The following is a 13,797-nucleotide window of genomic DNA, read 5'->3' on the forward strand; positions in this document are numbered from 1 at the left end:
AAGATCCTGTAGCTGCAGGAGGAAAATGGAGGAGATTGGTTCCTCTGTATGCTGCCCCCGCCACTCCTCCTATCCAGTTCACTTGTGTTCTGCTGTCTCTGGGCCCCTGTGTGCTCCCCTGGACCCCACCCCCCCACACTTGTGACCGGGTCCTGGCATTCCACCATCGTGGGGAGTCCCCAAGATGGCAGGAGGGGGGCCCACTGCAGAACATGTGAAAGGGTCCCGCTGCAGGACCATAATAAATTGCCCCGCAACAAGAGTAAAGGGCCCCGGGATCAGTGGGAAGAGCCCCAGGCTGGAATGGAAGGGCCCGGCCAGGGCCCTTCATGGTTTCTTGCACCGGGGCCCTGAAGGTTCTAGTTACGCCTCTGCCTGGGAAAGCATCAAGATGGAATCATCCAGAGAGTTCCTGCACCTTCCGTGAGTTGAATATTGTTGCTACAGGAGACAGCTTATGCTACAAACTGCAGATTGCTGGTTCCATCCTAAAGGTTCTTCTTCTGTACTGCTGTCTACGTTTTCTACATTTTTGCCTAAGAAGTCTGCCAATCTGCTGTTTTTGACTAAGGGTGTCCTGTGCTCTACCCCTCTCTCCCACATTTTTCTGGTTATTGGAAATAAACTTCTCTTTGTTCAAGCATAAAAGTGACTGGCGCCCATCTTTCTACCTTGTACACCACCCACCATGCCTAGCAACCTGCACCCTAAGGAGGAATGTCCGCCCTTCCTGTCTCTGGGGGTCACCACCAGGCCTCTGGAGGTTGGGGGTGCTACATAAGTGTTTCTTAACCACTTCCCGCCCGTCTTATAGGCAAATGACGGCAGGAAGGTGGTTGCATTATCCTGACCGGACGTCATAGGACGGCGGCAGGATAATGCACTCTGCGCCCCCCCCCCCCCCCCCCCCGGCGATCGGGGATGTGGCGTGACACACCGCATCTCCCATCTCGGTAAAGAGCCTACTGACGTCCAATCACAGCTGGTCACATAGTAAATAGGAAGTGCCGTTGATCGGCTTTCCTCAGTTCATGTCTGACAGGCATTAGTAGAGGAGAGCTGATCTGCGGCTCACCTGACAGAGGGGGGGGGTCTGCAATGGTAATCAGATCATTGATTACCAGTGCAGACCCTTGGAGGGGGGGGTGCCACGTTAACCACCAGGGATGCCCACCCATGACCCCAGGCATGCCCACCCATGACCCCAGGGATGCCCACCATGGCCACCAGGGATGGCAATCAGGGCTCAGGGAGCCCGCCAGTGCCCTCCCCATCAGTGCTGCCCACCAGTGCCCATCATTGCCATCTATCAGTGCCACCCACCAGTGCCCATCATTGCCCACCAGTGCCGCCTATCAGTGCCGATCAGTGTTGCCTATCAGTGCCCATCAGTGCAGCCTATCAGTGCCCATCAATGCCACCTATCAGTGCCCAGCAGTGCCGCCTATCAGTGCGCACCAATGCTGCATATCAGTGCTACCTATCAGTGCCCCATCAGTGCCACCCCATCAGTGCCTCCTCATCAGTGCCTGTCAGTGCGGCCTCATCAGTGCAGGAAAAAACGTATCTATTTACAAAATTGTATAACATAAACAAAAAAACTTTTTTTTTTTCAAACTTTTCTGTCTTTTTTTACTTATTTAGCAAAAAAGAAAAAACCCAGAGGTGATGAAATACAACCAAAAGAAAGCCCTATTTGTTGGAAAAAATGACATAAATTTGGTTTAGGTACAGCGTTGCATGACCGCGCAATTGTCATTCAAAATGCAACAGCGCTAAAAGCTATAAATTGGCCTGGGCGGGAAGGGGGAAAAGTTCCCGGTATTGAAGTGGTTAAAGCCAGAAGGTTGGAATGTAAAATAAAATAGTTTAGAGGCGTGTCTGTGATTATTTTTCTACACAATTAAATGAACATTCCATACTTTTTGCCAAGGGGTTGTATGATCTCTACAAACATTTCTTATCTGCTTCTCTTTCCCACAGGAAACCTGCCAGAACATGACGTCGTACCTGGATGGAGATTTGGGTCGATACATTGTGAACGTCACCACCGCGGCCTCTCTCTGCAGCCAGACGCTCTGCGGTGGACACGGACGATGCCTGCGCAAAAAACACATCACTAACGTCTTTTTACACCTCAACCCCGCCAACTTCCGCATCGTTCGGGCACCTCCAGGGTCCAACGCGTCCGTTCCAATGTGGGCGGAGGGCCAGATGTCATCAGAGGATGTCGATTTTCTACACACACACTTTCGGTGTCAGTGTTACCTGAACGCTCCTGGAAACGCTTGCAGCATAAAGGATCGCATGTACAATGGCACGGAACCCACGGCTCCTCCAACGGCTGCATACAGTTCTGGATATTAATGGTTCCATAGTTGCCAACATTTAAAAAAAATTTCCAGGGACACTTTGCAGCACAGCTATCAATTACCACACCCACTTCCATGAAGCTCCGCCCACTCCGCATAATTAATCTTGCCTATTTATCAGATTATACAGTCTACTCCAATATAGAGAGAATTACAGGAGATTAAAAAGGGAATTTGAAATTTAAGGCCACAGTAGCAGAGTTGGAATAATTCTCCCATTCAGCTGCACTACTTCTGGGTAACATTTATGGGCAGCCCGATTAACAGGCGCTTCCAGGGACAATATAAATTACCTGGGACAGGCTCCTATTTCCAGGGACTGTCCCAGGAAAAGAGGGACAGTTGGCAAGTATGTGGTTCTCTTGGTGCTGCTGGAATGGGACACTTTAAGAAGCTCAACCGTGGTGAAGCCAAATGATTTCCAAACTGTGTTGGTAATAAGGTTTCCAAATGTAGCGATAAAGTGTCATAAAAAGAAATACAGAGTTTGCCACTGCTGACCTCCTTCTGAAAATGCTGCCTGCCTGCCTGCTGTCCTGACTCTTCAGTATTCCCTCGTTTAGAGTCAATAAGTATGCTGATGATAAAGCCAGGATTTCAAAGTATTGAAGCCAGACAGTCAACATGATAGCCAGGCAAGTAGTATTTTCAGAATGTCATGCCATCAATGGCAATCTCTTAGGAAAGGGTTCCTTTAAAGCAGGGATGTCCAACCTGTGGCCCGGGGGCCGCATGCGGCCCACTGCCCCCTGACAATATATATATTTTTTTTTTCCTGGGGAGGAAGGAAGTCAAGTCGGGGGCACGGCCACAGCGGCTTACAACTAACTGTAGGCAGAGGCTGCCTCGGAGGGGATCATCCACTAGTTGTGTTAAATTAGTGCTGGGGGGAGGGGGGGGTCGCAGCAGCGTGGGAAGGGCGCGGCAATATTTTATTACTTATATACTTTAACTATAGTATATATTTTATATGCTGCCCGAGAAAATTTCTCTACACTCAATGTGGCCCAGAGAAAAGGTTGGACATCCATGATTTAAAGTGTATGTAGGTGGGGTGCAGCGTGGGCGGAGGCAATAACTCACACAATCAGGTGCAATACAAAAAAACTTTATTGAAGTTTTGTAGCAACAGTTCACAAAAAAACCCGGGGGAAGCCAGGTGCACTCACAGTATCAAGCAGGGGAGGACTGGGCCAGGGGACAGGGGGGCAACTGCCCCCCATGCCGCTCAGATGCCCCATAAAAAGACTGCACTGCTTCTGCCACAGACATGCCTAAAGGATTCCGTGAAGGGATGAAGACAAGGACAGAGCGCAGGCCACCCCCCCAGCATGGATGGTGTAAACTGTGTTTGAGCAGAGGCCAGTTCTATGTCCCACTGGAGACTCTCCCTCCCCCGGCGACGCCACGACAAAGCTGTCCCAGCTCCCTCCAACCCCCCTGGTAGCCAGGTCGGGAACCCATATTTGGACAGTAAGTAGAGAGTACCCAGAGTGGAGCTTCAGCCTGGAATGGGGTTAGGAGGAGGCTGGGAAGAGGGAGAGTGGGAGGAGGGTTGAGTCGCTGCACCATGGGCCTCTGGTTTGTACTTGCCCCCTGGTCCGGAAGTTGCCAGTCAGCCCCAGGTTTTTAAGCAATGTGAAAACATCATCTGTTGAGAGGGGCAGAATGCGGCCTGGCCATCTCATGCCCAATCGGGAAGGTGTCTAGAAGAGTTGCAACCCTACGCTTTCCCTTCTTTTCAAGAACCTCTCCCTACCGCTAGTACTGTCCCTAATAGACGGGGTACCTTTCCCGACGCTGCCCACTCTCAAAAAGAACGCCAAACCTGGAAGCCAGGGCCTTCAATAGGCTCTGTCTGACCCAAGATGGCGGCCAGAGTTACATGGGGCAAAAGCATACAATTGGATTGCTTTCCCAGCAACACAGAAAACCATAGAGGAACCATGTTTCTTATGACTTCCTCTCCAGCTGCAGAGCCTCTACAGTTGAACGCCACCTACAGTGGAGAAAAAAAAAAAAAACTGCACCTGCCTACATGTATCTAAAGCCAAAACTTTTTTTTTTAGTTTTTGGAGACTAAGGTGAAGGGTTAGAAACCCCGTCCTTTTTTTAAATGACTTTATTTAGGCTTATGAGAAGAATTGAACAGTCAAGGATTGTAAGTACAGACAAGATCCGGCCCATACAAAATTATAGAGCACGGCTGACATACACTATATTGTCAAAAGTATTAGGACGCCTGCCTTTACACACACATGAACTTTAATGGCATCCCAGTCTTAGTCCGTTCAATATTGAGTTGGCCCACCCTTTGTAGCTATAACAGCTTCAACTCTTCTGGGAAGGCTGTCCACAAGGTTAAGGAGTGTGTCTATGGGAAGCGCATTTGTGACGTCAAACACGGATGTTGGATGAGAAGGCCTGGCTTGCAATCTCAGCTCTAATTTATCCCAAAGGTATTCTATCGGGTTGAGGTCAGGACTCTGTGCAGGCCAGTCAAGTTCCTCCACCCCAAACTCACTCATCCATGTCTTTATGGACCCGGAAGATTGGCAGGATCCTGCTGACCTGCGGCCATATATAGTGGTTAAAATACTCCCACGCCACCAGCTGCACATCCCCCGGCGTCCAAATGGTCCCAAGGCAGCGACGTCATGACGCCATGCGCGTGCCACCATCACGCATGCGCACATTTGTGCACACTAATTTCTTCTATGGTGATGATTTTAAATTGTTTTGTAATAAACGTTATGATTTTATAAACACTGTCCATAAGGTCTGCCATTTTTTTTTGTAACATTTTTTTCATGTTTTGTTAGTGTTTTGTTAGTGATGTTCTATGAACGTGGCATGGCGAGGGTCTTTTTCTTTTTTTTTTTTTTACTGACGCTTGCTCCTCTCCATGGACTTTTACTGAAGCAAAAAAAACCCTCTTCCTACAAACAGTCCAAAAATTAAAGCATTTGTTACCCCAACACCTCATTTTCCTGATATGTGCCGGCGTTCTGTCAAATAATGCATCCTGTCAGATAATGCCTCTGACGATCTGCGCATGCGCAGTACGTAACGTAACCCCAACTGATCTGTTGATCAGCTGGCATGATGTCATTGCTCCGCATGCACAGATAGTCGGAGGCATTATACAACGATCTGCAAAGTGCAGGGGGAGAATCTAATTGTCAGATTCTGCCTTGCTCTCTCTGCGCATGCGCGAGACTTGAGCGACGGAATCTGCCCTGCCACACAACCAAATCCACCCAACAGCAATAGTATTCTGCCTGTGACACCGCTCAAGTCTTGCACATGCAGAGAGAGCGAGGCAGAATCTGACAATTAGATTCTCCTTCTGCGCATTGCAGCTCGTCGAATAATGCCTCCGACGATTTGCGCATGTCTGAGGCATTATCCGATGGGATGCATTGTTCGACAGAACTCCGGCAGTACCATGTACCTGTATGAAGAAGTCTCCTGTTCTCTTTGTATTGCTTCCTTTATGTGAAATCCCTGGTGGTCCTGCCAGTCCTTCTGCTTTCCTATTAAAAACTGACCACACTAAGCAGGAGAACACACCGTGGTCATTTCTCTAGCCATGCTGGGAACTCAGCCTGCTCTAGACATGTGCAATTCGTTTCAGTCCAAATACAAATTCGAACAAATTTTGGGTTTTTCAGGGATTCGGATGAATCCTAATCTCCAAATGAAATAGTAATGAATATTTGGATGTACCTGAATTTCCGAATGAAATAGTAACGAATTTCATTGAAATCCATTAAAATGTGTTTTGTTTATTAATTTTCTAACAAATTCCAACTTTTTGGAAAGATTCGAATTCGGAATGGTCAAAAAATGATCGACAGATTTGAATTCTGTGTGAAGGAATAGCTGGTTGTTAAGCAGCGGGCTGGTAAGCTGGCCGCCTGCGTCCTTAACAACCATGAGTCATCATCCGTCAGCGGGCTTCCCCACTGACAGATGAATGTAAAGAAAAGAATACCGGCAATTGCCCGGCAATAGAAAAATGTTAAAAAATATTGCGTAGGTCCCCCCCCAGTCCATACCAGGCCTTTTAGGTCTGGTATGGATTTTAGGGTAAGCCCCACGCCAAAATTTAAAAAAAAAAAAAAGGTGTGGGGTCCCCCCCACAATTCATACCAGACCCTTTAAGTGACACACTAAAAATGTAAAAATTATTTTTCAATATAGTGCCTGGGGGTCCCCTTAGTCTGCATGTAAAGTGGCACTTCTAGAAACATAGAAACATAGAAACATAGAATGTGTCGGCAGATAAGAACCATTCGGCCCATCTAGTCTGCCCAATAACTTCTGTAGCATGTATAGAACATGCTGCAGCAAAAATGACATTTCTAAAGAAAAAAAATGCACAAAATGACATTTAAATTGCCGGAAAAACAATACCATTGCCGGCAATAGAAAAATGTAAAAAAAAAAAAAAAAAAGGTGTATGGATTTTAAGGGAAGGCCCACGCCAAAATTTAATAAAAATACGGTGTGGGGTCCCCCCCAGAATCAATACCAGACCCTTATCTGAGCATGCAGCCTGGCAGATCAGGAGAGGTGGGGATGAGCGCCCTCCCCTGAACCTTACCAGACCACATGCCCTCAACATGGGGGGGGTGGGTGCTTTGGGGCAGGGGGGCTCTGCCCCCCCACTCGAAAGCACCTTGTATCCATGTTGATGGGGACAAGGGCCTCTTCCCGACAACCCTGGGCTGTGGTTGTCAGGGTCTGTGGGTGGGGGGCTTATCAAAATCTGGAGGCCCCCAGATCCCTCCCCCCCATGTGAATGGGTATCGGGTACATAGTAGCCCTACCCATTCATCAAAAAGTATTAACCACACGCAACAGTTTTTGACAAATCCTTTATTAAAAATTGTGTCCCTGGATGGAAATCTATCATCAATCCTGCTGCAGCCGAAAAATATAAAAAAAAAAAAAAACGCTCCGCCTCATGGGAGGTTCCCCCAATGAGAGGCAGGACTCTAGATTGAGGGTGAAATAGAACTTTTTATTGAACAAGACTTTTATACAGTTTTCCCCCCACAAGGTTACCGCCCAGGTGGACCTTGTGGGGAACAGGACATGACATTCACAATCCAATAGAAACAGAGTTTCCCATACAGTGTACACAATCCCTCCCCTCTGGCTGATTACATTATCATATGCAGATGAAATTGTAAACAGAAACAGAATTAACCTGAACTAATTATGTAGCTGTCTGGACAGATTACACATCCCACCTCAATACACAAACAATAGATGAGAGCCTGTCTGACATTGAAGTATAATACACATTAGCATCACTTGTAAATACAGACCTCATTTGAAGCAATCCAAACCATCAGTCTTTCACTCCCAGTGATGGGTAATACCGTCACAGAGTGAAATAAGTATTTGATCCCCTATCAATCAGCAAGATTTCTGGCTCCCATGTGTCTTCTATACAGGTAACAAGCTGAGATTAGGAGGACTCTCTTAACCACTTCTGGACTGGAAGGATTTCGCTGTGACGCTGTACCCAAATAAAATTGATGTCCTTTTTTCCCCACAAATAGAGTTTTCTTTTGGTGGTATTTGATCACCTCTGTGATTTTTATTTTTTGCACTATAAACAAAAAATAAAAAACGACAATTCTGAAAAAAAAAACCCCGAAAAAACAATATTTTTTACTTTCTGCGATATAACGTTCCCAAAAAAATTAAAAAATTCAAATTTTTTCATCAATTTAGGCCAATTTGTATTACATAGTTACATAGTTAGTGAGGTTGAAAAAAGACATCAGTCCATCCAGTTCAACCTATGATGTGTGTGTGTTTGCTTTTAACCGTACATTGTATACCCCTGTATGTTGTGGTCTTTAAGGTGTCCATCCAATAGTTTTTTGAAACTATCAATGTTTCCTGCTGATACGACTGCTTGTGGAAGAGAATTCCACATCCTTACCGCTCTTACAGTGAAGAACCCTGTCACGGAACCATGAACCAGACGTACAACAACAGATAAGTGAAAATAAGACAGCTTTATTGAAAAACAAGCTATAAAGCAAAAGTCCAAACGGATGGCGAAACCGATGCAGAGTCTTTGCGAAGCCAGGGGTCTGGAACCAGCAGGGTAGTCAGACGAAGCCAGGATCAGGAACCAACAGGGTAGTCAGACGAAGCCAGGATCAGGAACCAACAGGGTAGTCAGACGAAGCCAGGATCAGGAACCAACAGGGTAGTCAGACGAAGCCAGGATCAGGAACCAACAGGGTAGTCAGACGAAGCCAGGAACAGGAACCAGAAGTAGCAGCAGTCTTAGTAGCATGTGAACACAGGAGGACCAAGCAGGGAACTGAGCCACAGACCTCCTATATATATGAGCTAGGCATCCAGCTCCTCCCAGTGGGAAGGAGGAGCCGCAGGGTGGGAGGCTACAAGAAACCCAGAAACCAAGATGGCCGCCAGCACATGTCAAACGAAGGAGAACAGCAAGGAGGTAAAACCATGACAGTACCTCCCCCTCAAGGGCCCCTCCTCCGCGGAGTAAAGAACGGTTTTTGAGGGAAGCGTGCATGGAAGGCTCGGAGCAAGGCAGGAGCATGGACATCTGCGGAGGGAACCCAGGAACGCTCCTCAGGACCATAACCACGCCAATGAACCAAAAACTGCACCCGACCGCGGACCAGGCGAGAGTCCAGGATATTGCTCACCTCATACTCCTCACGATTGCCCACTTGGACCGGACGAGGCCGAGGAACCGAGGAAGTGAAACGATTACACACCAGTGGCTTCAACAGGGAGACATGAAACACGTTGGAGATCCGCATGCCAGGAGGAAGCGCAAGGGCATAGGCTACCGGATTTACCCTGCGAAGCACTCGGAAGGGACCAACAAAGCGAGGCGCCAGCTTGGGAGTGGGCACTCGAAGGTTGAGGTTGCGGGTGGACAACCATACACGGTCTCCGGCCTGGTAGGAAGGAGCAGGCGCTCGTCTGCGATCAGCCTGGAATCTCTGGCGCTGCGCAGAGACCTCAAGGGACTTCTGGATCTGTACCCAAGAAGCACGTAGAACGGAAAGGTGATCCTCCACAGCCGGAATATCCTGGGGAGAGAATACCTCCGGTAACACGGCAGGTTGGAACCCATAGTTGGCCAAGAAGGGAGACGTCCCAGAGGAAGAGTTCACCGCCGTGTTCCTGGCAAACTCAGCCCAAGGCAGGAGGTCAACCCAATTGTCTTGGTGATCGGAGACATAGCAACGAAGGAATTGCTCCAAGGCCTGATTGGATCGTTCTGCGGCCCCATTGGACTGAGGGTGGTAGGCCGAGGAGAAGGAGAGATGAATCCCCAACTGGGAGCAAAAGGCGCGCCAGAACCTGGACACAAACTGACTCCCCCGATCCGACACAATCTCCTTGGGCAAACCGTGCAACCGGAAGACCTCCCTGGCAAAAATCGTGGCCAACTCCTGTGCAGAGGGTAACTTCTTGAGAGGAACACAGTGGCACATTTTGGAAAACCGATCCACAATCATGAGAATGACCGTATGGCCTCGGGATGCAGGGAGGTCCACAATGAAATCCATCCCCAGGTGTGACCATGGGCGCTCCCCGGTGGCTAAGGGTTGCAGAAGACCCACCGGAAGGTGCCGAGGGGACTTACTCTGGGCACAAACGGAGCATGCCGCTACATATGCGGCGATGTCGGAACGTAGGGAAGGCCACCAGAACAGACGTGAAACAGCCCAGGACAGCTGATTCTTTCCAGGATGCCCCGCGGTCTTGGAGTTATGGTAGGTTCGCAACAACCGAGTGCGCAACTCCTCAGGCACAAAACATCTGCCGTTGGGTCTCCCAGAGGGAGCACCGGCTTGAGCCGCCAAAATCTGCTCACCCAGAGGAGAGGTCAGGCTGGTGCGAATGGCGGCCAGGATCTGATTCGGAGGTATGACCGAAGTCGGAATCGACTCCTCCCTGGACAGGTCGGAGTACTGCCGTGATAAGGCATCCGCCCTGATGTTCTTGGAACCGGGTAGGTAGGAGACCACGTAATTAAAACGTGACAAGAACAGAGCCCATCTGGCCTGACGTGGTGTCAATCTCTTGGCCTCAGAAAGGTAGGTCAGATTCTTGTGGTCCGTCAGGATGAGGACCGGAACCACCGAACCCTCGAGCAAGTGCCTCCATTCTTTAAGAGCCTGCACGATGGCCAATAACTCCCTGTCACCAATCTGGTAGTTGCACTCAGCAGAAGACAGTTTCCGGGAGTAAAACCCACAAGGAAGCAGAGGACCCTCTGGTGTTCTACGCTGAGACAGAAGGGCGCCTACTCCCGTCTCGGACGCGTCCACCTCGAGGACAAAGGGCAACCCAGGGTTGGGATGCGACAGAATCGGAGCCGACACAAAGGCGGACTTTAGAGCCTCAAAAGCTCGGATGGCCTCGGGCGGCCAGACCTGGGAATTACTGCCCTTCCTGGTCAGATCCGTGAGAGGTTTGGCTAGCATGGAAAAGTCCCTGATGAACTTCCGATAATAATTGGCGAAGCCCAAAAAGCGCTGCAGGGAACGAAGACCACTGGGCTGGGGCCACTGTAAGACAGCCGAAACCTTCTCAGGATCCATGGAGAACCCTTCAGCGGAAATGATGTAACCTAAGAAGGTTACCTGGGATCGGTGAAATTCGCATTTCTCAAGCTTACCGAACAGCTTGTTCTCTTGTAACCGTTGCAACACTCGTCTGACATCCAGAATGTGGGTCTCCATGGACTCAGAATATACCAGGATGTCATCCAAATAGACCACCACACACTGCTGCAACAGGTCACGGAAAACATCGTTGATGAATTCCTGAAAGACTGCGGGCGCATTGCACAGCCCAAAGGGCATAACCAAGGATTCATAATGACCGGTCCTGGTGTTAAACGCGGTCTTCCACTCATCGCCCGCCTTGATCCTTACGAGGTTATATGCCGCCCTCAGGTCGAGTTTGGTAAAGACCGTAGCCCCTTTAAGACGGTCGAACAGCTCGGAAATCAAGGGTATCGGGTAAGCGTTCTTGATCGTGATGCGATTGAGACCCCTGTAATCGATGCAAGGCCTCAACTCACCGCCCTTCTTTTTCACAAAGAAAAATCCAGCCCCTGCCGGGGACGAGGATTTGCGAATGTGACCGCGTGAAAGCGCCTCCCTCACGTACTCCTCCATGGCCTCATTCTCTGCTACCGACAGTGGATAGACTTTGCCACGAGGAGGAACGGCACCAGATTGTAACTCGATGGCACAATCGTATGGGCGGTGCGGAGGTAGGGCAACCGCGCGCACCTTATCGAATACATCCCGGTACTCCTCGTATTCAGGGGGCAACAGAGAGTCCGAGGAAGTACACAGCAACTTGACAGGCCCATGGATGCAACTAGCCCCACACTGCGGTGACCACGAGAGGATCTCGGCCGATCTCCAATCGAAAATCGGATTATGCTTCTGGAGCCAGGGGTACCCCAAGACCACCGAGTAGTGTGGAGACGAAATAACCTGGAAGCAGACCGACTCTCTGTGAACGGCACCAATGGCTAACCCCACTGGAAGGGTCTCATGAGTCACGTGTGGCGGCAGAAGGGGTCTGCCGTCTATCGCCTCAAGAGCCAGAGGTGAACCCCGAGCCTGCAGAGGAATGGAATTGGTGGCAGCGAACACACTATCAATGAACAAACCACCAGCACCAGAGTCCACCAACGCCTGGGTCGTCACCGAGCCCCCGACCCAGGAGAGGACAACAGTGATCAGTGGTTTGTCAACACGGGAAACCGGGGACGAGGAGACTCCACCCAAGATCTGCCCCTGACAGGATCTCAGGTGCGAGCGTTTCCCCGGACGGTTCGGACATGCCAACCGAAAATGCCCACCGAGACCACAGTACATGCATCGGCCCTCGCGTCTCCGGAGTACCCTCTCCCCCTCGGACAGGCGAGCAAACCCCAGCTGCATGGGTTCACCCCCAGACAAGTCATCCCCAGGAGGCGTGGGAGGAGAGGGAGGCACGGGTGGGACAGCAAACGTAGGCGCCAATCTGTTAGGAGGCCTCCGCAGACTCTCCTTAAAGGAAGGTCTCTCCCTGAGTCTGGTGTCAATCAAAATCAGGAAAGAAATAAGGGACTCGAGCTCCACTGGTAGGTCCTTAGCTGCAACCTCATCCTTCAAGGCATCCGAGAGACCATGAGAGAAAGCAGCGACCAGAGCCTCATTATTCCAGCCCACCTCTGCTGCCAGGGTACGAAACTCAATGGCGTATTCAGCTACGGATCGTGAACCCTGTCTGATGGACATAAGGAGCTTTGCAGCAGAGGCAGCACGAGCCGGCACATCGAATACCTTCCGAAGAGAAGCAACAAAACCGGAAAACTCGGCAACCACCGGATTGTTGTTCTCCCATAAAGGGCTGGCCCAGGCCAAGGCCTTGTCCGAGAGCAGCGAGATCAGGAAGCCCACCTTTGATCTCTCAGTAGGAAAGGCATGTGGCAGCAACTCGAAATAAATGCCCACCTGGTTAAGGAAACCTCGGCACTGAGTTGGCTCTCCCCCAAAGCGCTGTGGAAGGGGGGCAGAACCGGACATACCCCGAAACACCGCAGGCGCAACAACAGGTGTCGGGGTAGACTCTGGCGCAACAACCGGAGCGGACCCAGGAGCGACAACCGACCCATCGGCAACGGGAGCGAAATGAGCCGTGCGTTCAAGCAGGGATTGCAACGCCACGGCGAACTGACCCAACAGGTGATCCTGCTGATCAAGTCTGGCAACCAACGTGGGTAGTGAGGATGGCCCTGTACCGTCAGAATTCATGGCCTGTGGTACCGTGCGTTCAAGCAGGGTTTGCAACGCCACGGCGACCCGACCCAACAGGTGATCCTGCTGATCAAGTCTGGCAACCAGCGTGGGTAGCGAGGATGGCCCTGTACCGTCAGAATTCATGGCTTGGTCCTAATGTCACGGAACCATGAACCAGACGTACAACAACAGATAAGTGAAAATAAGACAGCTTTATTGAAAAACAAGCTATAAAGCAAAAGTCCAAACGGATGGCGAAACCGATGCAGAGTCTTTGCGAAGCCAGGGGTCTGGAACCAGCAGGGTAGTCAGACAAAGCCAGGATCAGGAACCAACAGGGTAGTCAGACGAAGCCAGGATCAGGAACCAACAGGGTAGTCAGACGAAGCCAGGATCAGGAACCAACAGGGTAGTCAGACGAAGCCAGGATCAGGAACCAACAGGGTAGTCAGACGAAGCCAGGAACAGGAACCAGAAGTAGCAGCAGTCTTAGTAGCATGTGAACACAGGAGGACCAAGCAGGGAACTGAGCCACAGACCTCCTATATATATGAGCTAGGCATCCAGCTCCTCCCAGTGGGAAGGAGGAGCCGCAG

The 13,797-nt window shown here is 50.1% G+C and overlaps 1 protein-coding gene across 1 annotated transcript in view; it reads left to right on the forward strand.

Moving 5' to 3' along the window:
* LOC309562115 (uncharacterized protein) overlaps positions 1 to 13,797 on the forward strand; it is a 64,934-nt gene that overhangs the window by 25,726 nt on the left and 25,411 nt on the right. Inside the window, exons 3-4 of the mRNA XM_082266246.1 lie at positions 1,984 to 2,309; positions 5,735 to 5,828. Of these exons, the coding sequence (XP_082122372.1) occupies positions 1,984 to 2,309; positions 5,735 to 5,828 (420 nt within the window). The remainder of the gene's footprint in view (positions 1 to 1,983; positions 2,310 to 5,734; positions 5,829 to 13,797) is intronic.

The sequence above is a fragment of the Pelophylax lessonae genome (assembly GCF_965119305.1).
Source record: "Pelophylax lessonae genome assembly, chromosome: 8".
In the NCBI taxonomy this organism is placed as follows: domain Eukaryota; kingdom Metazoa; phylum Chordata; class Amphibia; order Anura; family Ranidae; genus Pelophylax; species Pelophylax lessonae.